Raw genomic sequence first — 23,650 nt, 5'->3', positions numbered from 1 at the left:
TTTCTAGATCGAGTCTTATACCTCTCTTATTAGCGTATATAATGAATTCTAGATATTTAATCTTCTTTTACGTAAACTTACTTTTTTTTAGATCTAGAAATAGACCTCTATTCTATAGTTTATAGAGAACGTCGCGAACTTTCTTAAAGTAGTCTTCCTTTAACCCCTTTATATAAATTACTATATTATCTATATAGGCTAAGTAGAAGTCGTCTAAATACTCTCGTAGTAAGCTATTAATATATCGCTAGAATATAGCCGGGGCCCTATTTAAACTAAATAGAGTTATTAACTATTTAAATAAACTAAATCTAGTTTAGAATATAGTTTTATATTTATAGTCTATAGCTACTCGAATCTAGTAAAAGGCTAAGACTATATCTACCTTTATAAGCTAATTAGCGCCTATTATATTTCTAAGAGTCTCTAGAATAAGTAGTAGAGAATATCTATCTAGCTTTATAATTATATTTAGAGTATAATAATTATAGTAGAACCTAAGTTCTCCTCTAGGCTTCTATATAAATAAGATAAGGGCCGCTACCTCTAATATACTAGGCCTAATATAGCCCTTTTCTTAGAGGTCGTTTAGCGACTTTCTTAAAACTAGTAGCTCGTTCTTCGATATACTATATAGCGGTCTCTATAGTAAAGCCGTCGGAGTCTCGTCTATCTAGCTTTAGATCTTAATCTTATAGTTAATTTCTAGTCGGTAAGAGGCTAATTTCTCTACTACCTACTTTAAAAACAATAGTACTATATTATAAACCTTTAGAGGTAGTCTTTCTTCTAACTATTCTATAGATAGTTCTTTCTTATTCTTTATAGCCTTTCTAACGTCCTTAGCGCTAGTAGCGGCTACTATCGTAAAAGCCCCGTTATCTATATAGTCGTAATAGTTATATAACGATTCGGTTCTACCTAGGGTAAACTGGGGTTATCGTAAGGTTAGTATGTTAAGAAGTAGGTACAAGATTGTTACTTATAGATTTAGAGATCTATTCGTTACAATAAGAGTAAGTTAAATAGATAATATACTATTACTATAATAAGTTGAGCACGAAGCTCCTATCTAAGGAAATTACAATTATTATATAGAACTTCCTTTCCCTGAGTTCGATAGGTTTACTAGTCGAACCCGTCGAACTCCTAGCCGGTTCGACAGGTTCGCCTAGCGAACTTATCGAACTTCTATTATCACGTAACGGCGCCTTAAACCGGGGCCTATCTACTAATATAAACATTACTAATATTAACTAAATTAAGCTATTAGACGGCAGTCCTAGGAACCACTCGATTCCTGTGACCTCGCCTAATCCCAGGACTTTTGGTCCTAGGAGTATCACGACGCCGAGGCCGACGCTATTCGTAACACCACCCCCTATTCGGACTAGCGGGTCCGCACGCTTAAGTACGACTAGGAAATACGTCGGTTAAAGGCTATAGACTTCCCTTCCTTCCAATATACTACCCGACCGTATAATAAAACGTTCTAATATCGTAGCCCTTAGTAAACAAATTAATCTAACTAGAAAGAAGATAGCTCCTTACTCTCGCTACGAAAAGGCGGGAAAAGAGTATATAGTCTCTCGGGACCTAAAATATAGTCGCTGTGGTGCCTATATATCCGCTAGAAAGTCGTATAATATTAAAGAGATAAATCGAATACCCTTAGTTCGCGACTAGGAGAGTATCGAGGTTTAAGAAGAGAAACTCTTCCTAGAAGATAAGTAGACCAAAGCCTAGATCTAAGAGATACTAGCTCGTCGTGCTCGTATCCGCCGGTAGTAAAAGTTCCTTCGGGAACGGAAACAAAAGATGATTTCGGCGGGTCTCAACTCGCTAGACGAGTTAGACGAGTTAGAGAGGAAAGAGCGGTAGGAAGAAGAGGAGAAGAGGGAGAAGGAGGAGAGGGAAGTAGAGGTGGAACGACTACTAGCCCACCCTACCCCGCCCGACGACTTCTCTACTTACGACCCGTCGCTACTCGATCCGAATTTCGATCCCAGGTCTTTCTAGGAGGCCCTAGATACTAGCGGTAGAACTTCTTAAGCTACTTAGGGCAGTTAAGGTTGTTTATTAGTTCCTATGTGTTTTCTAATTGTAGGTAGTCCTTCTATTTTATTAGGTAACGTAGTTTTCCTCTAACGAGTTTATAGTCTAAGACTTTCTCGACTTCGTACTCGGTGTTAGGGTTTACCGGTTCTATTTCTATAACTAGAGCCGGTGGCGCTCTAGGCGGTACTAGCTCGAGGAGAGATACGTAGAATACTAGGAAGATATTTATACTCTTAGGTAGAGCTAATTTATAGTTTAAGCGTCCTTTAAGTACTTTAATTTTAAATAGTCCTAATTTCTTATTATCTAGTTTGTCGCTTAGTCGTTTTATTTAGATGTTTCGTCTAACTAAATAAACTTTATCCCCCTCTCTTAGCGTAGGCTCCTAACTACGTTTCTTGTTATAGTAGTTTATATTTCGTTCTAAGATAAACTTAAGTTCTTTAACGAGTTATTTATAAAGGGAAGAAAGGTCGTCAACGAGGACCCTTCCTACCTAATTGTCGATAGATACGTTATACGGTTCTTAGAATACGGTTTTCTTATAACTAAAGTTAGCCTTAAACGGCGATACTTGTATTGTCTCCGTAGCTATACTATTATACGAGAATTAGGCTATTAGTAGTAAGGCGACCTAGTTGTCTTATTTATAATTTACGTAACACCTCAAGTATACTTTAACTACTTAGTTTATCCTTTTATTACCTCTATTTGTCTATAGATAGAACGATATTAATAGCTTTTACTTTATTCCTATATAGGCGGTTACGGCCGTCCAGAATTTAGATGTAAATAGTTTATCTCTATCTAAGACTATTTCTTCTAGGGTACCGTGGTCCGTAACTATATATTATAGGAAAGCGTATACTAACTCTTTAGTAGTACTTGCCTCCTTATAGGGTATTAGGATTATATACTTAGTAAGTCTTTCTATTATAACTAGGATCGTATCGTATTCTACTCTTATTATTAGGTCTCTTAAGAGTAGAAGTTTAACGATAAAATCCCATAATATTATTTTCTATAGTTTCTTCGGAATAGATATTTGTCCTATAAGTCCGTAAGGTGTATAGTACGTAGATTTATTACGAATATAGGTATCGTATTTAGTTACTACTTTCTTGACTAAAGCTCGTAGCTTGTCGATATAGTATTACTACTAGATTCTCTAGAGAGTTCTTCTTATTCCCTAATAGCTATATTTCGGGGCCTTATAGAATTTCTAGATAAATTCCTTTACGTATAAATTAGGTATTCTCAGTCTACTATCCTTATATCTAGACGTTTCCTCCGAAACGTTAGGTTCTTTGTCCTAAGTAGCTATAATTTCGTCGTACTATAGGCTACGGATTTTTGTAAGGGTAGCGATTACCTTAGTATTAGGGATAAGATTCCCGTCCTTGTCTTCTTTTAGGATAGCTTATTTTTTGTATACCTTATCTTCTTTATATCCGGGTTATCGACTTAGAGCGTTAGCTCTAGGGTTGTCTTTTCCCGCGATATATTTAATAATAAGGTCGTAATAGGCGAGCTCTTCGGCCTATCTCGCTATCCTCCGGTTGTCTAGTTCCTTTAAAGTAAGGAACGTACGTAGATTCTTATAGTCTATATAGACCTTAACCGGGTATCTAGCTCCTAGGAGGTAGATTTTCTAATGTTTCAACGACTTGACTATAGCCATAAGTTTCTTCTTATAAATGTCGTAGTTCTATTTAGCGGGCGAATGTTTTTCGAAGTAATAGGCAACGGGGTACCACTTTCCGGATTCGTCTAGTTATAGATAAATAGTACTAACGGTAGTGTCTAAGGTATCGGTCTCGATCCTACTAGGTTTATCTTCGTCGAAGCTTCTTATTACTAGGTTACTAGTAAACCTATCTTTTAGCTACTAGAACGCGGCTTTCTCGGGTTCCCCTATAAAGAATAGTACGTCTTTTCGCGTAAGTCGTGTTAGTAGGGTTACTATGTTAGAGTATCCTTTAATAAACTATCGGTAGAAATTACCGAAACCGAGGAACGATTAGACGTCCTTAACACAGGTCAACTTAGGCTAATCCGCGACTCGTTAGATTTTCTCTAGTTCGATACTTATCTTCCCTAGTTTAATGATATAACTAAGGAACGTTGTTCTCTAAACTCCAAATTCGTACTTACTTAGTTTCAACCTAGAGTCTACCTTTACTAAGGCCTCTAGGACTAAATAGACGTGTTCTTCGTAATACTCTTTATCTTCTAAGTAGATAAGGAGGTTATTAAGGTAGTAGATAACAAACTTGCCGAGGTATTCTCGTAGAATATTATTGTTCTACCTTTAGTATATCGCCGGTACGTTCTTTACTCCGAATAGTATAACTAAGGGTTCGTAGAGTCCCGAGGGTACTAGGAAGGCGAACTTCTATTCTTCGCCCTTCTTAATCTGTATTAAGTTAAAGGCGTTCCTCTAGTCTACTTTCGTAAATATCCTAGCCTTAGCTAGCTTGTCCCGTAAGTACTAGGCGTTAGGCAACGGATATTTGTTAGCGATAGTAATATCGTTAACTCGTCGGAGGTCGATATAAGGCCTTCTATTATTATCGCCTAATTTCGCGACGACTAGTATATTTAATACTATTAGTGATTTAGATTCTCTAATCTATCCCTTCTTAAGTACTATTTTAACGTATTCCTCTAGCGTCCTAGTAGTGTCGAAATAGTGTCGCCTTAAGGTTTCTAAAGGGTATTTCGCTTCTTCTTTAAAATTAATTTTATAGTCCTATAGTTAATATTCGGGTAAGGCTCGAAAGTCTTCCGGGTTTTTAAATAACTTCTTATACTTTTAATACTATATAGGTATTTATTTTTCTATACCCTTACTAGTATCCTATGGAGGACCCTCTAGTTGTTTAAGGTGTCCGGGCGCCTTAGAAAGAGTAGCGTAAACTCTATTCCGGCCCTCTAGTCAATGTAAACCCTTATATTAGTATTACGTAAACTGTACTTCTTCGGTTTTCTAATTTATCTCTAGGTTGTGTTCCTTTATCTATAGTATTCCTAGGAGGACTTCCTCTTTACCTATTAGTATAATATTAAACTGTAATTCCTCGGTATATCTGTTAACTACTATTTTGAGAGGAATAGTTATTCTATTAATAACTCCTTCGTCGGATACAACTCTTTAATCGTCTACTCCGCGTAAGGTATAAGGTTCGTCAATAGGCTTTACTAGGGAATTTATTCTTCTAACTATTTATAAAGAAATAAAGTTTCCTATAGCCCCTATGTCTATTAGGGCCTTGACTTCCTTTCCTCGTAGCTTTATATTTAATACTAGGCGGTTCCCGTCTTTAGTCTTCACTACGGCGATAGTTTGTATTCTAGGGTCCTTCCTTAGTTCTAGTACTACGATATAGATATAGTACTTAAACCTAGGGAAGTAATTTTCCCTTTTCGGAGAGATATATATATAATAGTTGTCGTAGTAGTATACTAACTAATAGATTAATCTATAGTCCGGATATAGTAGCTACGTGGCGTTATATACCTCTAGTTCGTCGAGCTTATACTCCGAGATATAGGCTTCCTAGGCGTTGACCTAATCTATTCTCCGCTATAGTCGGCTTTACTCTTAGAGCGCTTACTCTAGTTTTATACTAGTTTCGAACTATTTCTATCTAACTTCCTCGTTAGTAAGTCCCTTAGCCTCTAGATCTCTTACTCGGGTTTTCTCTATATTCTTAGCCTTCTTTCTAGCTGACCCCCTTTCTTCGTCTATAGCTAAGGTAGACCTTATTCTTATATGAGCTTTCTAAAGCTCTAACTAGAAGTCCTCTTCCTCCTTATCCGTGAGGTGGATCTATTCGTAGAGATTTTCCCTAAGATTCTCTTTAGGCGGGGTTAGAGCGACTATCCCCTTATTAGTTTCTACGATAGTTTCTAAGTCTTCGCTATCGGATCGGGCTAACTATTAATCGAGTTCTTCTATATCGGAGTCTATTAGACTAATCTTTCGGTAGATACCCTCTACGTCCGATTTTGTTTCTAAGGGGTAGTATTTTATAACTACTTTTACGGTTTTGGAATTTTTTCCGTAATTCCGGGCTTAATACCCTAGCTTCTTACATTTAAAATATAGTCCTTCTACCCTTAGTCTTTTACGCTTAGCTAGTAGTATAAACTTCTTGTTTTTCTTCTAAGTCCTACCCTTTGTCACCGCTTTCGTATATTTCGTTAGCTCCTAATCTATTAGATCACCGTAGCGGTTCTTTATTAGACGTATATAGTGAGAATAGACTCCTTTCTTTTCGATACGACGCTTGTACGCTCGGTTATCGATTTTAATAGCGGCTTTACTTAGCTCGTAAAGGTTCTTAAGAGGATCTATATACGATAATTCGTCCTTTACGAACTCCTTTAATCCTCTATAGAATAATATCCTTAGGGCTTTATCGCCTAATTCTAACCGGGCTAAGGTTTACTAGAAGTCGACATTATAGCGGATAGCTAACCTAGTCTAGGTGAGCTTAAGTAATACTAGCTCCGACTTTTTCTTAATATCGATATCCCCAAAGGCCTTCCTTATACCGGCTACAAAGTCTTTTATTAATTTGAAATAATCTTTAACGAACTAGGAGTAAACTATAGACACTAAGCCCGTCTAGGTCTTATTCTCCTAGTAATCGCTGATATGAGGCTCGATCTAGTTATAGGCCCTTCCCTCGAAGCGCGAGATTAGAAATAAAACCTTGTCCGTGTCGTTCCTAAACTTGTCTCCGTGAAAACCTATATAAAGCTAAGCCTTTATAATAAACTACTCTAGGTTAGCTGGAGTTCTATTATACTTGTCTAGAGGAGGTATTCGCAGGCCTTCTTTTGCCTCGATCACGGTAGAGACTAGTAGTAGTAGCGCCGGGGTTCCTACGACGCTTCCGGCTAGACTAGTGACATTTGGAGCTATTATTAATAATCTAGTACTTACTAAGAATAGGTACTTAAAGTGTAACGATTCGGTTCTACCCGGGGTAAACTAGGGTTATCGTAAGGTTAGTATGTTAAGAAGTAGGTATAAGATTATCACTTATAGATTTAGAGATCTATTCGTTACAATAAGAGTAAGTTAAACAGATAATATACTATTACTATAATGAGTTGAGTACGAAGCTCCTATCTAAGGAAATTATAATTATTATATAGAACTTCCTTTCCCTGAGTTCGACAGGTTCGCTAGTCGAACCCGTCGAACTCCTAGCCGGTTCGACAGGTTCGCCTAGCGAACTTGTCGAACTTCTATTATCACGTGACGGCGCCTTAAACCGGGGCCTATCTGCCAATATAAACATTACTAATATTAACCAAATTAAGCTATTAGACGGCGGTCCCAGGAACTACTCGATTCCCGTGACCTCGCCTAATCCCAGGACTTTTGGTCCTAGGAGTATTACGACGCCGAGGCCGACGCTATTCGTAACAAGTTATAACCTTCCTTTATCTATTACCTTACTTTACTGTAATAGAACTACTGTTTATCTAGCGCGGTCTATATCTTATTTTACGCTTTCTAGAGGTTCCCGAGAATTATTAGAAATACTAGGTCTAGTATTACGTATATATATACTACTTAACTATACCTAGTAATATCTATTTAGAAAGTAACTACTTCTTTAACCTCTAATTTCCGTATAGTAGAAGAGACTCTTATTATCTTTTATTTTTTATTACTAATAAACTTAAGACTAAGTTCTTTTATAAGGTCCCCGTTAATTATAGTATAGTATTAGTATCCTTTATTAATAAGAGTAAAAGTTTCGAAAGTTTTCTAAAGAATTATATTTATATATATAAGATTTCTATTTATTACTTTCTTTTCTTTCTTCTATCCTTTAGCTAATACTCTTTTAGCTCTTAGTTTCTAACTATAACTAAGAGCTAGACTTTTTCTAATTTAGAAGATTTAGGCTCTATAGTTTTATTATCGTCTTCTAGAAGTAGGCCTAACCTAACTTAGTTAATTTTAACAGGTTATATAGATAGGTTATATAGGTATTCTTAAATATAGTACTCTAAGGCTCTATATTAGAAGTAGAGTTTTTTTTCTCGGTATTTCTCTCTCTCGGCTACGTCTACCTATTTCGCTCTTTACTTTTCGTTTAAAGACTTATAGTCTCTATTACCTTTTTCTTATTTACTATATATATATATAGGTACTATTACCGTATTACTATTAGTATCTATTCTAGATATTACAAAGAGTCTCTATAACTATATAGTTATTATTATTCTTATTATAGAGTTCTTATTTTATTCTCTCTATTTTCTATTAGCTAATTTAAACTAATTAGTCTCTTTAAGGTTAGTTATAATATATTCTACCTCTTCTATAAAGCTATAGTAGTCTATTATCTTTACTATAGTTACTATATATATCTAGATAGAATTCGAGAAGGTATTCTTAAGGTAGCTAATCTTAATATCGCTTTTCTAGCTCTCTTTACTAGTATATAGTAGAAGTTTGTCGAATTCTAGCTAGTATTTATACTATAGTTAACCTAGAGAGTATCTTATATTCGATAGTCTCTCTAGGGCTTTAGCCTTCTTATTACTATTTATAAAAGTCTTATTAAGTTATATAAAAAATACTTTAGACTTCTTACTATAAGTAGTATTCCCCTTTTCCTAGAAGTACTTTATTCTAGCTCTTTTCTAGAATAAAAGGGTATTATAGATAGTATTCTAATAATACTTTATAGAGAGAGTTAGTTTTACTATAGAACGTACTCTATATAAGCTTTTAAGTCTTAAAAGATAATTCTAAAAGGTATCTACTCATCTATTCTAGGTTAGTAGGTACTAATCCCTAGGGCCCGACGGTTATTTATTAGACTATAACTTATTCGCGTTAAGAGAGGCAATTAGAGCTCTTAAAAGGTTATTTATAAAGAGAGAGTTTTCTAACGTACTTAGTTAACTCTCTCCTTTCTCTCTACGTTTTCCTATAGAATACTCTCTTTTTAACTCGGCCTCTATCTCTTATTAGTATACGTAAACCCTTTAAAGTACTTTTAATAACTTAGTATTAATTAATACTTATTATTATTATTTCTTAGTAGCTAATAAGCTTTCGCTAATAGATAGTATAAACCTATTAAATTAGGGGACTTATCTTAGATCTATAATTAATTAAACTTAATATTATAGGAAAGCTATATATATATAAGGGCTTACTTATAGAATTAAATAAGTTTAATAAAGAAGAGAGAAGAATTCTACTTAAAGCCCGCCTTTTATATATAGAAGTACGGCGCTTAGTAGTAGCGCTTTATATAGCGTATTAGGGTAGGGCCCTCGCTTAGTAAGTACTAGTACGTATAGCTAGTATTCTACCTCTAGAGTCTAAACCCTTATATATAGTTATTAGAATACTCTAGATAGTAGTCTATAATATTAAGATAAATAGAAGAGATAGAGAGATCTTTATCTTAAGCTTAGAAATAAGAGTAAAGTATATTTAAGAGAAGAAATTTAGACTAGACTATAAGTAGATCTCGGCTATAGTCTTTATAACTTTAATAAGTAGTTTCTAAGCTAATAAGCTTAGAGCTAAATAGACTATACTTAGTAGTAATATAGCTAAGTATATAGCGAGTAAGAATAAACTATACTCTCTAAAAAAAGAGTATTATATTAAAGTATTTATAGCTTCTATAAAAGATATTAATAAGATATTATAAAGTAAGAAGAAACTAGATATAAATATATTTATTAGGTTATAAGGTATATAAGTATATAGAATATATAGATATAACGTAGAGAGAATAGCGGTAATTATTATAGTTATAAGACTTAAGGTTTTAAATAAACTTATAGTATAGAGAATAAGTTAATAAATTACTTAAAGAAAGAAGCTATCTACTTAGAACTAAAGAACCCTTATATAGTAGAAATCTTAACTCTAGAAGATTCTATTTATTAGAAATTAACTAGTTATTATTATTAATATTAATAAGAATATTAGTAATATTCTTATTCTAGAATATTTACTTAGAAATTAAATTTACTACTTTAGTAATATATCTTTCTAGAATATTCTATACTTACTATAGACTCTTTATAAGTACTATAGTATAATATAGGTATTTATTACTTAATACTTATAAATAAAGACTACTTATCTTAAATTAAATTTATAATTATTATATATAATATAAAGAGTAATTATAATATACTTTATTAAATCTTAATTAAGTATAAAAGAGTTACTAGAAGTATACTAGTATTAAAACTATATACTTTAGTATATATCTTTAATATAGTAGCTATTCTAAAAGTTTTAATTAACTTAATACTTAATAAGTAAGTTTTACTAATTATCTATATAGATTCTAAGTTAATTTATAATAATCTTATTAGATTAAAATTACTATAAAAGAAGTAATTAATAATTAATATTATATATCTATACTAGACTTATAAGAGATAAGAGATTACTAAAGTTAAATAAATTAAAAAAAGTACTAATTTAACTAATACTAAAATAAAAGTAAAGCTATAAGACTTACTTTAATAATTAATTAATATAAATAGCTATAAACTTAAAGTAATTAAATAAATTAAAAGAAATAAAATTAAAGTAATAATTTAGTAATAGAAATAAAAGATATAGTTACTTAATAATTAAAGTATATTTTTAAGAAGAAAAAAGTATATTACTATTAGTTAAAAGTATTTAATATTAACTTAATCTAGTTACTTAAAATATATAATTATATAATAATTAAAGTAATTTTTAGACTATTTTAAAGTATCTTAAAATAACTTAGAAAGTAGAGCTAGTATTAAAATAATCTTATTTCTTATTAGCTATAGTCTATACTTTAAGTAAAGCTATTATATAGTATAATACTATATCTTTTATCTTATAGTTCTTATAGCTATACTTCTAAATTTTATAAACTTACTATAATAAAATTATAACTTTAGCTTACTACTAATATAAAGTATTAAGTACTATAATATAATAGTAAACTAATAATTATAGTAAACTTTAATAGATTTTAAAGTTTATATAAAGTTAATATAAAACTCTACTATCTTTCTCTTCTATTAAAAGTTATTATAGTAGACTTATAATCTAACTAGTCTAAAAACTATAGAATTAACTATAAAATTATAAAATACTACTTTTTTATCTTTACTATATAAACTATATAAGTCTTCTTAAATTTAATAATTCTACTTATTTATTAAGTTTTATATTATATACTATATTATCTTTAATAAAAGAATATTAGTAGAAAAAATTTCTTAAATTTTTTTATCTTTTATTTCTTTTTTATCTTTTTCTTATATTATTTTACTATTAACTATAAAAAGAGAAAATAAAACTATAAAAAAGAAGAGAAAGAGAAACTAATATAATAGTACTTTAATAACTACTAGATTACTTTAGTAGTAGAATATAGTAGTAGTATATATTTATAGAATAGTAATACTACTAGTATATCTTATTTAAGACTAGTCTATATATATAATTTATTTAAAATAAATATTAAAATTATTAGTATTCTTTTAGTATTATTTTATATAAAGTATAGACTTAAGTAAGCCTAGTTTTACGTCTATATATAAAAATTATATAACTTAAATAGTAGTAATATATAATTACAAAAATATAAGAAAATATTTCTATAAATATTTAGTTTCGATTTCTAAAGGTGTAAAAGCTAACCGAAATTTATCTTTCTCACCTTTCGTACCTTCGGGGGGTTACGTCATTTAGCGGTGAGAGAAATATTTACTAATAAAGAAGAGTAGTAATAAGATAGCTAAGATCTTACTCTATATATAAGACGACCCTAGTTATTCTATCCATGTAGATTGAATTATGCTTAGTAGCCCTTTCGTCGAAACCCTGGTGTTATTAATCGAACACAGCTTTACCCCTTGAAACTGAAATCTTACATCGGCTTTCTCAAAAAGCGGCTGCCACTCACTGGATTCTCTCTCTCGTGCATTGAAAAGAGATGTCATAGTCAAATCGAGGGATCTTTGAGACGTCAATGATGTCGGGGAATATGTAGTGTAAGCTGCTTACCTTGCCCGCCTTTCAGCTAGTAAATCTAATTCTCCGGGACTAGGCATAACAAAATCGTTGATAAGCACCGTTGCACCCCTTTTCAAGGCGGGTACCAAGCTTTGCAACATTGCCACGCAGTTCTCGTCTGGCCAGTCATGGAGTACAGAACGGAATAGGTAAACACCTGCACCCTTTATTGGCTGACGATCAAATGCATCATGCGCCATGAAGACGACTCGGTTCCTAAGCTCTGGTTGCTCTAGTGTTTCTTCAAGGAACATCCGCTCCCCAGTCTTTACTACCTTTTCAAAATCCTGCACTGTGAATGTAAGGTCTGGAAAAGCCTTTGCGAGCGCAATACTAGCATGGCCCATTCCTCCACCAACATCGACAATGTGCTGTGCGCCGAGCGCCGCCCAATCGAAGTTGTCAATCAGTGGCTGCAAGGGCTGTTGTACGCTCCAGTTGTACTTCATGAATGCAGCAAATTGGACGGCCCGCTCTAGGTGCTCAGCCTCTAGCTCTTCAACCATCGGCCGGTGCGCATTGTTTGCTAGCGCCCATGCAGTGTCTGTTGCCTTCAAAGATGTTCCATAATTTCGCATCGCACTGGAAAGGCAAGCAGCGGCCGGGAACATCTCGTCGGCGAGCATACCCACCGTGGCACGCATCATGGGGTCATGGGCAAGGCGGGAAGAAATAACCGTATGCGAAACGGATTCAGAAACGGGCTCTGTGAAGATGCGGTTGGTCATGGCGTGTCGGAGTATGCGGCGAAGATGTACACGAGGAATAATGCCACAGGTACTTGCAAGTTCGGAAATTGTGACCGTCCCTTTAGTAGGTATAAGTTTTGCAATCTCAAAGTCGTGAATGATGTGTAAGGAGGCAAGGTCAAATAGACCTCCCTATACTTGTCAGTATCGGTGTACACCAAGGGGCAACGTGGGAGACGGATGGTATGTGAAAATTGGTTGCGATCTAGTGCTACTTACTGAGAGACTCATAATGCTTCCCAAGGGTCCCAGTAGCATACGCTGCAGCTGTAACACCGCTTCCAAAGCTTGACTTATTGTTTGACCTTGTTCTTTCGTTGGTTTACCTCCAGGAAAACGCAATTCTAGCGCCTGCTCATCGTAGAAGTCATTGAGCTTTTCAGAGGCTGTTGAAATGGCGCTCGCTATTTCAATTAGTTGCTGATGATTTGGCATTGTTTTGTAGCAATGACGTGAACTTTGGCAACGTAACGATCAGCTGTATAGGTATAAGATTATCTCGGTGCGACAGGTTTTGCAAAACGAGTCTGATACGTTGTTGTAGCTGATTATGACCGTTTCTCGAAGCAAACCATGCCAACTGTTGGTCGGACATATGCGCCCTGTTAAGGTTACGTCAGCATATATCATATGAAAATATACTGCAATTCTCTGTACTTCGTTCTCAGCCAAATGCAAAGAGTTTAGCACCAGTTGGATCAATTCAAAAACCTCACGTTAAGCTTGGAGACTCAGCCGTCTGGCTATAATTCGAGCAAGTTAGCGGGTTGCTACACATTCGAATTGAGCACAAAAACCACAATGGGGTAATACCTTTGATTTGAAAGTTGATAATTGCTCTAGGGGGTTGAGCAATGTTAACCGCATTTATGATAGAATTGATCAGTTTTACATGTCTCCCCGGCACGTTTCAACAGATGTTCTTGGTCTTAAGATTGGTTTTGGCTGACGAACAGGCGACGACGATTTAAACAAAGGCCGTTGCCAGAGGGACGACCTCGCTTAAGTCTCGCAATGGCCGTTGTTGGTTACTTTGACTCTCTCGCGGAGGACAAAATAAGTGGCAGCCAAAAAACAATAATTCTTCGGTTAAGTTAACAAAATATTGTATATTTAGTGAATTAACTTGTAAGATTATTACTTCACCGTCAACTATTCAAAGTAAATAAGACTTTTTACGCTCTATTCGAAGTCGACTTCTTATTCGGTCTCGGATTAGTGGGTAGGTGACTGACACTTATTTTGTCCTCCGCGAGATTGTCTTCTTAGGAGACGGTAATTTTATTGTTACTTGCGGTGCCATTCTTTCGTTCGTTCTCTTGGGTCATGTGATATGGGATTTCAAAGAAGCACTAGGGAGAAAGGTGTTTTTGGTTCACAAAAACCAGGCGGCAGCGAACTGTCATTTCTTACCACTTCACTTATGTGATTCAGACCAACACATGTTGCCACACAAAGACGTTTTCACATTGAATACTTAGGGCGAACAACTTCGCTAACTGCTTGTACAAACACTAATCGCTGTACTCTCGCCTCGACATGGACAGTACACAGGCTAAGACACGCCCAGTCTTGTACAACTGTATCTTCACAGAATGACGGCGCGCTGCATGCAATTAATCAGAGATATACCAAGTATTTCTTTCATCTAATACCCAACAGGGCTATTACAGTCTGATAGAGATGCGTTCTTGTCTGCTCCGGGACCTATATATCATAAGTAAATTGTTACCTAGGGGTCCAGAAATACTAACGTTATGAACAACAGAGAAGGGATCCCAATGAGGGTTTGTATGCGGCGCATATTCAATGAGGTTCATAATGTAATCAATATGATCGCTACCATAGAGGTGAGTTAGGAAAGCGTATGTCATATCAAGTCCTGCAAGATATTAGCTCCAGGAGGTCTTATTAGTGTGCCGGAGGACAGCAGGGTCTATGATCTCTGCAGTCACTTACCAGCAGCTACACCCGAACTAGTCCAGATATTTTCATCTACTACCCATCTCGCCGTCGGAACCCAAGTAATGTTCGTCCCGAAACTGACCACACTGGACCATGCTGCTTTGTTTGTGGTCGCTTTCTTACCATTAAGAACGCCTGATCTTGCTAAGCTAGCTGCTCCAGTACAAACGCTCAGTAGATAATCCAAATCGGTAAATCTCGTAGCAACAAAATCTTCAATCCAAGTATCTTTTGCCTGGGCAAGCGCAGCAGCTCCCTTGCCACCGGGAACAAAAAGAATGTCAAGCGGTGGGGCAGAATCGTGCGTGTGCGTTGCCGTAATTGTAGGACCAAGAAGAAACTTGAGGTCGACAACAGGGCCGTCCTCACTCAAGGCGTGAGGTGGAGGAATTGTTGAGACCGGGCCGTTTTTGTTGGAGATGATCGAAAGAGTAATGTTGTAGTAGAAAGACATCTAGTGAGTATTTTCTCTGTCAGATCAATTGAACTTGGTTGGTGGAGAAGAGTCTAATAGCTTACGTGGAACAACATTTCTAAGGGGCCGAACACGTCGAGTGGTTCCCAGCCCGGGAAGACAACCTATCGTGTTCAGCTAACTCCTCGCCAAGAAAATACAACAATACAGATTGATCTGTAAAATAGGAAACTCTGCCACGTGGACTTACATAACCAATCGAGAATGAGCGCTCTCTATTCTTAAGCTGCTTGGGAGTAGTTGTTTGCGCCAAGCGGGGCGTGGTTTGGCAACTAGCATAGTGAAGCAAACCCGCTAATCCAAGAAATAACAGGCACATATACTTCTTGTGGTACCACATACTGTACAGCAACTGATGCAAATTGGAATATTCAAAGCAGGGAAGAAGTTTCTTTAATAGTTTTCAGCGCCATCCACCGTCGCCCAATATCGCAACTGTCTCACAGTTACATGTTAGTCCCCCCTTACAATCATGCTGGGCTTGCAATTAGATGTTAATATCACAGCGAATTGGTGGGCTCGTATGCTTGTGATTAGGCTGATAAGAACGTTGAATAAGATTGTTGATTAGGTATTCGTGTACATAGAGTCCCCTTCGCGAAGCTGCCTGATCACAAAGTTGCTGTAGACTAAAAATTACCTTCATTTTGTATTTATGTTACAGTGTTCCTGGGTACTTCAAAACAGCACTATGATGCTTTAATGATCGTTTTTAACTTGATACAGTCTTTCTCGCTGCAGGAACCACGCATAATATAAAGTCTTATTGCCAAGCCATGCAGGGAATAGCCAGTGATGGATTCTGTGCTGGGCGTTCACCAATCAGCAGAATCTCACTCAATCCTTCTCTTTCCTGCTCATCTCGGTCTGGATGTTTTGATAGATCTTCAGTCTGGGGGTTAGCTCTGTGAGCAAGTCTTGTCTTGATGATAAAACTTGCCTGCCCCATGACTCCTTATAGTTCCACGAATGGACCTTGATTATCGTAGCTAAAGTTACCAGTGGAACCACCAAAATCAAAATTGACCGTATCTCAGAGTAAAAAAAAAATTCTGCGATCATATGGACGTCTTGCAAGTGGAATGCGTGACTTTGCTGCCGTTATGTATTGCTTAATCTGACAATTGTATTGTGGTGCATCGACGCTGGTTTGCTGCACTGCTGTGCCCCACAACAAAGAACAGGATACAAGTATTTGGGAGCCGACAGGGGCATCGGCCTCATCTAACAACAAAATTCAGATGACTCATCAGCTCAATCGAAACTTATCCTCCTTAACTCAAATCCGAGGTGGTCGATAAAGCTTGATCGCTTCACATGAATTGAAGTAGAGCCTGGGTCGGCTTGAAGTCAGCTTTTTGCGGCGCCTTATAGATACCCCGTTCTTTTTCTGTCCCCCCTAGGCACTCGAGCAAGCCAATAGAGCCCTACAGCCGCGGTAATATTGAAACCCACATAAGCCCAACAAATCCCAAAATTGCTCCACCGATTGTCGTATTCTGCACTAACAGTCTTCAAAAACACATTCGTATCGCTACCACTACAGAAAGCGCATTGAGTAAACGAATTAATACTTTCAGACGAAAGATACCCGCCGAAAGCTTCTGCGTAAGGGGCGAGATAAGTAGCGCAATCCAGGTTAGAAGGCGGAGAAAAATGTAAGAGTTCTTCGGGAGAACAGAAAATATGTGAGTTCGCCAGGCCGACCGATAACATGCCCGAGACGAGGTAGCTAAGTGGGGAAACGCGATACATAAATATCCAAAAGCCGGGCAACGCAGCGGGGGTTGCCAGAACACTGGAAAATCCGGATTAGCAGACCTCTTACTATAAGGACAATTGAAGGCTTAACATACCCACAGAAAATCAACGCAAGTGAGAAAAGCAGATTGGTGATATTACCAGCGGCTTCAGCAGTGTCCACCCCAGCGATAACCATGTGTGTAAATGTACTAGAGAAGATCAAAAATACCAAAATGAACAGAAACATCAATGCGCCTCTCTGGGCAACCTGATCTGCTTCAACGGCATTTTGCCGAAGATCGATAGGGTAATACCAGCCTAGAAAGACGAGTAGAGCCATGAGGGTATTCCAGGGTATCTCAACGATAACATTTGATAAAATGAAAACTTGCCAACAATAGGTCTTGGACGGGCGCTCCCGGACTTCGTAGAGCGCCCGCTGAGTAACAAAATTAGGTAGTATTTGCTGGGCGAAGTTTGCAAAAATCGTAAGAAGTAGAAAAATAGCGAAGAGCTGGTTTTGAAGTCCTTGCAGAGTGTTGGGCATTCTCCAGAAAGAGAAACCAATGAATAATGCCTGGATAGAAATTAGAAGCTTTCCTGTGTGACCCATGACGTCCTTTAACTCACACTGAAAAGACAGAGAGCAACTTTGGAATACAGATACGAAGGCGTGCGCCAGTATTGCTGAAATATGCGTTTGAGTACAACCCGAAATTGCGTAACGAATGATGCAGCGAAAGGGCGAAGCACGTCTGCCTCAGTGATTGATGTAGGCTTATCAGACAGTGCTTTCTTCATGCGAAGAAGCTCTTCCTTCACATTTTTATGTTCCTTTGAGTCGCCCCATATAGCTGCCCAATCTTGAGTAATATCGGAGCCTGGTGCCGTGCCAATAATTTCAAGCATCCATTCTGCGGGGTTTTCATTTCTGCCACATGCTCTTGCCCCTTTGCCCTCGAAGTAGGCCGTAAGAATCTCTGAGCTTTCGCCGATTTCCCCAAAATAGACTGTTTTACCCTCTGGTGCAAGACATAGCAAACGATCGAATTCTTGAAATAAAATAGCAGACGGTTGATGGATAGTGCATAGAATAGCCTGGCCGTGGTTCGCAAGCTTGCGTAGAAGGGTGCAGATAGACCAAGCTGTCTGGCTGTCGAGACCTGTGATCAAATTAGAACCACGTAATTTAGTCCCATAATTGGCTTGCGAGAGAGAAGTGAGAAACGGCTGGCTGACAGGAAGTTACTAACCAGAAGTAGGCTCATCCAGAAAAAGCAAAAGGGCTGGTTTAGCAGCTAGTTCAACGCCAATCGTCAGACGTTTTCGTTGCTCGACGTTCAAACCTAACAGATGTCAGTAACCAACATCTGTGTATATATGAGTAGAATAGATAAAATCTACCCTCGCCGGGCACACCAATGATTGCATCAGCGTATGCCTCCATCTCAAGGACTTTTATGACCTCACCGACATATGTAAGTTTGTCAGCATATGGAACAAATTCTGGCTGGCGTAAGATAGCGCTGAAAATTAACGCTTCCCGAACAGTGGACGTGGCTAGATGTAAGTCTTGCTGTTGAACATATCCTGTTTTTCGTTGAAAACTGGTGTCGCGAGGTTGACCATCTACAAGCATCTGACCACTAACAATACCCATGGTTACACGGCTAGCAAGAACATCAAGCAGAGTAGTCTTGCCGGCACCAGAAAAGCCCTAAATATATTTGTCAGCCATCAATCCTGTTTGCTAGTAGAGAGATATACCGACCATCAGTGCTGTCAATCTCCCAGGTACAATCCAGCCGTCAACATCATTTAGAAGTCTCCGTGGGCCATTCTCTGTGTTTATGTCGTAACTAACGCTATCCCAATGAAAGATTGCTGTTTGCTTTTGGATGTTGACCGGAGCGTCAGCCACCGCCTTCTCCAATGCAAGTGTCACCGTATTGAGCCTTCCGTCAGCAAGAGCTTCCTCGTCAAATTTTCGCTCCAAGTCTGGTACATGGCCTCTCCGAAACAACAACACTTCACCCTTAGACTTTTTTGCGGAAATGTATTCTGTAGCTATGAGGTAGACAACACAGCCAAATATCATTAATGCAATCATAATCCCCAGATTCCTGATAGAAAATGTCAGTATAAGCTCCATGACTTGAGATTAATGCGCCAGTTCGTTGTAGGGCTGACGGGACACCCTTAACTGCAACAATGTCTATTGTTGACTTTCCAACAGACCTTCCTCGAATATGGAATATGCCTTATTAAAAGAGACAATCGTAAAATTGCTCAAGCAGTTTGAGGAAATACGTGTCTCTGGACAGAACATATCGCTACTTTACCGCTTGGAAACGTCCCGTCAGACTTGCAACATACTGTTGATGTATGGGGTTAACTGGAATTTACAAGGGTGTCACCTACCTCCAAAGATGCTCAGAGGAATATTGAAAGTTGGTAGCCAAATAGACATCACCATCTACGAAATCAGCCCCGGAAGCAGCTCCAGTCGTCGCACAGATCTTCTGGCCCGAAGAAATACCACTATAACTAGCGCCCTCCGGAATGAATCGTGTACAAGGTATTGTGCTATTGTGGAACTGAATTTTCATTAGACTTAGCATATAACGTTTTCGAAGGCTCTTACCTCATTGATCATTAAAGACTCGTAGGCATACGCCACGGGGTTTAGGTAATTAATCCACCGAAACCACGGATGCATGTCCTTGATGGGAATTGTAAAGCCAGTATACATAACTAACGATAAACCGAAGATGGCTCCGGGTGCCATAGCCTGAATCATTAGCCTAGATCAGAATTATTGGCAGTAATTGCTTACCTGTACCAGCGTACGAGATAATGCAGCGATACAACGAAAGTACATGGACATAGTGAGGGTGCATGTAAACGTGAAAAGTAAGAACACAAAGAAATGACCAGGTGTACGTCTCAGGTTAGTCATGAAATATAGAGCAAGGTCAAACCCAATGGCGGTTAGGAGCTTGTTAGGCAAGTCGCAAATCATAGAGGCTGCTTTGTGTCAGCTGTGACCACTAGAAATGTAAATCATCTTACCAATTGCTTCTGCAAATGGATGATAAAAAGCATATTTGGACTGCTTCTCTACGATCGGACGTTGCGCATAGAGTGTTAAGATCTACTTTGAATTAATTGATGTTGTATATGATGAATATTTGTGCACACCTCTAGAGCACTCGCAAAAGCGGCCAACTGGATTCCAAAGAAGAGTAAAGTACCACGTCCGAACAGCGAAGCAGTGTTATTTGGCAAGTTATAGAAAACACTTCCGACAACAAGTGCCATGATTGAATTGAAAATAATGCCTGTGATAACCACAGTCTTGTCCCCTAGGAGCCTTTGATATCCTCGGCTCACGCAGAGCTTAATTTGCATCGCGACTGAAAGAGTATACGGCGATTTAATGCGCCTGCCTGGAGTTAAAATCAGAGATGAATCATGGGCAGAAATTGCGACATACTGTGATCTTGCTTGTGCAGCTTTTCGGGAGTCCCTGAAGGCATCGAGCGACGGTCCTTTGATGGGATATTGACTATCAAACTCATCGATCTCTTTGAGGAGGTTTGCTCGGTCTTGACTTCTCTGCCACAGAGAAGAAAACTCATCCGGCGTATTAGGTGTCTTTCCCTCGAAGCCCTTTCGTATTATTCTTTCTGCTGGATTTGTTAAGGATGTCAAGAAATCGGCCGTTGTCTGCCGTGTTGAACACTCGAAACCTAATGTGATAAAAAACCTTTTGGCAGCATTGATTGCACCAAAATATATCTGGCGGCCCTCATAAAGAACAGCAACTTTATCAAACACCTTGAGTCATCAGTAAGCCAAAATATCAAGGGTGAAGAGGATACGTACATCATAGATTGGCTCTGAGGCCTGATACAGTGCCACAATAGCCGTTGCGCCGGTTAGCTCCGTTGATGTTCTGAGTGTCCTTACGAACTGTAGGGCAGTGGCGCTGTCGAGTCCTCTTGTACTATTATCCCAGCACTGTAAAGGGCTTCCGCCGATGGCACTGCACAGAATATATGAGCTAGATGAACAAAATAAATCGCGTGAGATTTACGCTTCTGCAATGCTGACTCTTTTTCGTTCCCCTCCAGATACACCTCGCACGAAATCGTTGCCGACCTATAATATGCGTCAGTTGGCATTATTGGTTCACATCAGTTGATTTCATACAACTGTGTTGGCCGCATGGCTTAGACCAAATACCGCCATTGTGACATCCCGCAGATGGTCTGCATATGCCTGACGAATATGTTAGCATCGTGCCTTTACGTTTGATTTGTAAGATGGGACTTCGAAACATACCTCGCGACTGACACCAGGCAATCGGTTACGCGGGGCCTTTCACAAGTCAATAAAGGATTCACGCCAATGAGGAATAATTGCCACACCCTAGCCCGAGCAGCAAAATGCAGAATTTGACTAACGGTCAACTGAGGGAAGTGCACATCATTTTCTGCCTGATAAATGCACTCCCCTCTGAAGTCCTTGTGCATGATTTCCTTTGGAATGCCTTGGTAATTTAGATGAGTTTCATTCGCAACAAAGAAACCGTCGGTCTCTCCCGATATTGTCTTCAAGAGGGTTGAGCAACCGCTGTAGAGGTAAGTATTCTTCACGTTTCTGTACTCAAGCATGACTTACCTTCCGGGTCGTCCAAGTACAACCAGCATCTCTCCGCTTTTTACCAGGCCATCGAAACCGCGCAATATATCGATTCTTGTCTTCTCCTCCTGTCTGAAAAGCCTTTTCGCTTGATTGAGCAACACGAAAGGATAATTTCCAAAGGTTTTCTGGTAGTCTGTGGGTTCCCCAAACCCATAAGCAGACAAGTTCCTGTAAGCTATGCCAGCAACTCGCTTTGGATATTTCTCGGGATTTCTCGACTCTATACGCATAAGAGTTTCAAGCCATGCGCGTGGGTTAAATTTCTCAGAATGCGGGTCCAATGACGGATCTTTAGATCCCAGAAAAGGATTGATAAGTTCATTTCTCTCTCTCTCAATGCTCTGAGCAGATGAACGTGACAGGCCCTTTGCGAGCTGTGTAATCCTGTCCTCCTCGCTTTCTCCCACGGTAGAAATTGCTAACGTGGAGGCCTGAATATCATTGATTTCTTCTGTTCCAACCTGATCGAGTCCTGCTTTCTTTTCCTGGAAGTAGCTTGGTCGACCATCCTCGTACACCACTTTCAGTCTGGCATCTTTCTCAAAATCACCTTTTGGGGCACTGATCCACCCACCGTCTGCCAGTAGCGCAACACTACAGTGCCAAGGCGTAGTGAAACCGGTTTTCGTATCAAGTAAGCTCATTGAAATCTTATGCTCACCTGTAGATTGATGGATCGAAAGCCGTAAATGATCTGGGAAAGCCGATTTGCATGCGCCCGCAAAAGCCTAAATGAGAAATGGTCAGCAGCTGTAGAAAATTGCTCGAAGTGACACTGTAGGTTTTGATTTGACCAGCCGATTTGTACTTACATGTCCTCGAATTAGCATCTGTTTTGCAAGATACTTCACGTCCCTTTTGTAACTATGCCCGGACCTCCCTTTACCAAGAGGAAAAATGTACTTCAAATCTGACTCCAGAAATCTTCTATATCCAAGATAGGTCATATGCATGTCTGGATTTGTAGCGATCTCGTGGTTGATGTCCAGATCTTCTTTCCCGTGTTCGTTCAGGAAAAGACGACGAAAGTTCGTAGCATTAGCAACGTAGGTTATCTCTTCGAGCTTCTCTGGCATAGGTATATTAACCAAATCTTTGAGTCGGGAAAACTCAATATTGCTGAATCCTTTCTGAGCAGCCATGGCGCGCAGCGCTTCTCCGTACGCCCATGTATCGCGGTCTGGTATGCTTAACAAGTCTGTCAATACAGATAGCCAAATTAGCAAGTGCTCAAATCAAGGAATCGTGGAATTGCGGGAGGGTACAGCGTACCGTTATAAACAAGGCCATCCGAAATAATGGTGAGCTTGGCGCCATGAGGATAAATCTCTCCTATGCGTGTGCACATTGTGTTCAATCTCTCAAGTGCTAACTCCTCAGCCTTGTCTGGCAAAGAACCTAGCACTTTGTAGATTTTGTTGGCTGACTTGAATGGAAATGCTGGAAGGCACATTTTCAATTCAGTCTCGGCTAGCACAAACCGGTCGATGACTTGCAAAAACTTGGGTATACCAGCAGCTAACCTTTTCACCGAATCATCAAACTTGTTCAGAGCATATTCAAAGACTATAGCCAAAATTTTGGAGGATATCTCTGTCATTTCGGTTGTAGCGTGTATGGTATAACATGCCTTCTCATCGACTGGAGCTAGTTCTCCAGCGTAGTTGGTGGATTGAGGAAGAGGCCCCATAGTGAAGAGATAAAACCAATGTAAAGTTACAAGTTTTTCAAGAATGAGCTGCTAGTTGACGAGGATTCCCAAGAACGTTGGGCGCAAGTTACTTAATATAGGGAGAACGAAACAATTACTTCGACATTTAATCCTCCTCCGAGAGGACAGACATAACCAGGATTACTGTGCCACGAGAAAGAAAT

The 23,650-nt window shown here is 38.3% G+C and overlaps 2 protein-coding genes across 2 annotated transcripts; both read right to left on the bottom strand.

Annotated features, from left to right (window-relative positions):
- Nucleotides 1–11,524: 11,524 nt before the first annotated feature.
- GLAREA_07617 (S-adenosyl-L-methionine-dependent methyltransferase) lies at nt 11,525–13,317 on the bottom strand (the record flags this gene model as incomplete). Its single annotated transcript, XM_008082305.1, has 3 exons — nt 11,525–11,549; nt 12,125–13,014; nt 13,102–13,317. The coding sequence occupies 3 exons, from the start codon at nt 13,315–13,317 to the stop codon at nt 11,525–11,527; spliced, it is 1,131 nt and encodes a 376-aa protein (XP_008080496.1).
- A 1,209-nt stretch (nt 13,318–14,526) lies between these two features.
- On the bottom strand, nt 14,527–23,465 carry GLAREA_07616 (P-loop containing nucleoside triphosphate hydrolase; the record flags this gene model as incomplete). The annotated part of the gene is made up of 26 exons (XM_008082304.1): nt 14,527–14,589; nt 14,637–14,764; nt 14,842–15,301; nt 15,367–15,426; nt 15,513–15,616; nt 16,160–16,214; nt 16,754–17,120; nt 17,179–17,642; nt 17,696–18,228; nt 18,319–18,411; nt 18,470–18,782; nt 18,837–19,188; nt 19,487–19,662; nt 19,710–19,856; nt 19,902–20,092; nt 20,138–20,219; nt 20,267–20,510; nt 20,562–20,905; nt 20,954–21,113; nt 21,165–21,229; nt 21,281–21,349; nt 21,413–21,448; nt 21,499–21,703; nt 21,752–22,503; nt 22,588–22,973; nt 23,048–23,465. 26 exons carry the CDS (start codon nt 23,463–23,465, stop codon nt 14,527–14,529), a joined length of 6,267 nt encoding a protein of 2,088 aa, XP_008080495.1.
- Between the last annotated feature and the right edge of the window lie 185 nt (nt 23,466–23,650).

Source organism: Glarea lozoyensis, assembly GCF_000409485.1.
Source record: "Glarea lozoyensis ATCC 20868 chromosome Unknown GLAREA16, whole genome shotgun sequence".
Taxonomy (NCBI): Eukaryota; Fungi; Ascomycota; class Leotiomycetes; order Helotiales; family Helotiaceae; genus Glarea; species Glarea lozoyensis.
This window is presented reverse-complemented; position numbering and strand designations above follow the sequence as displayed.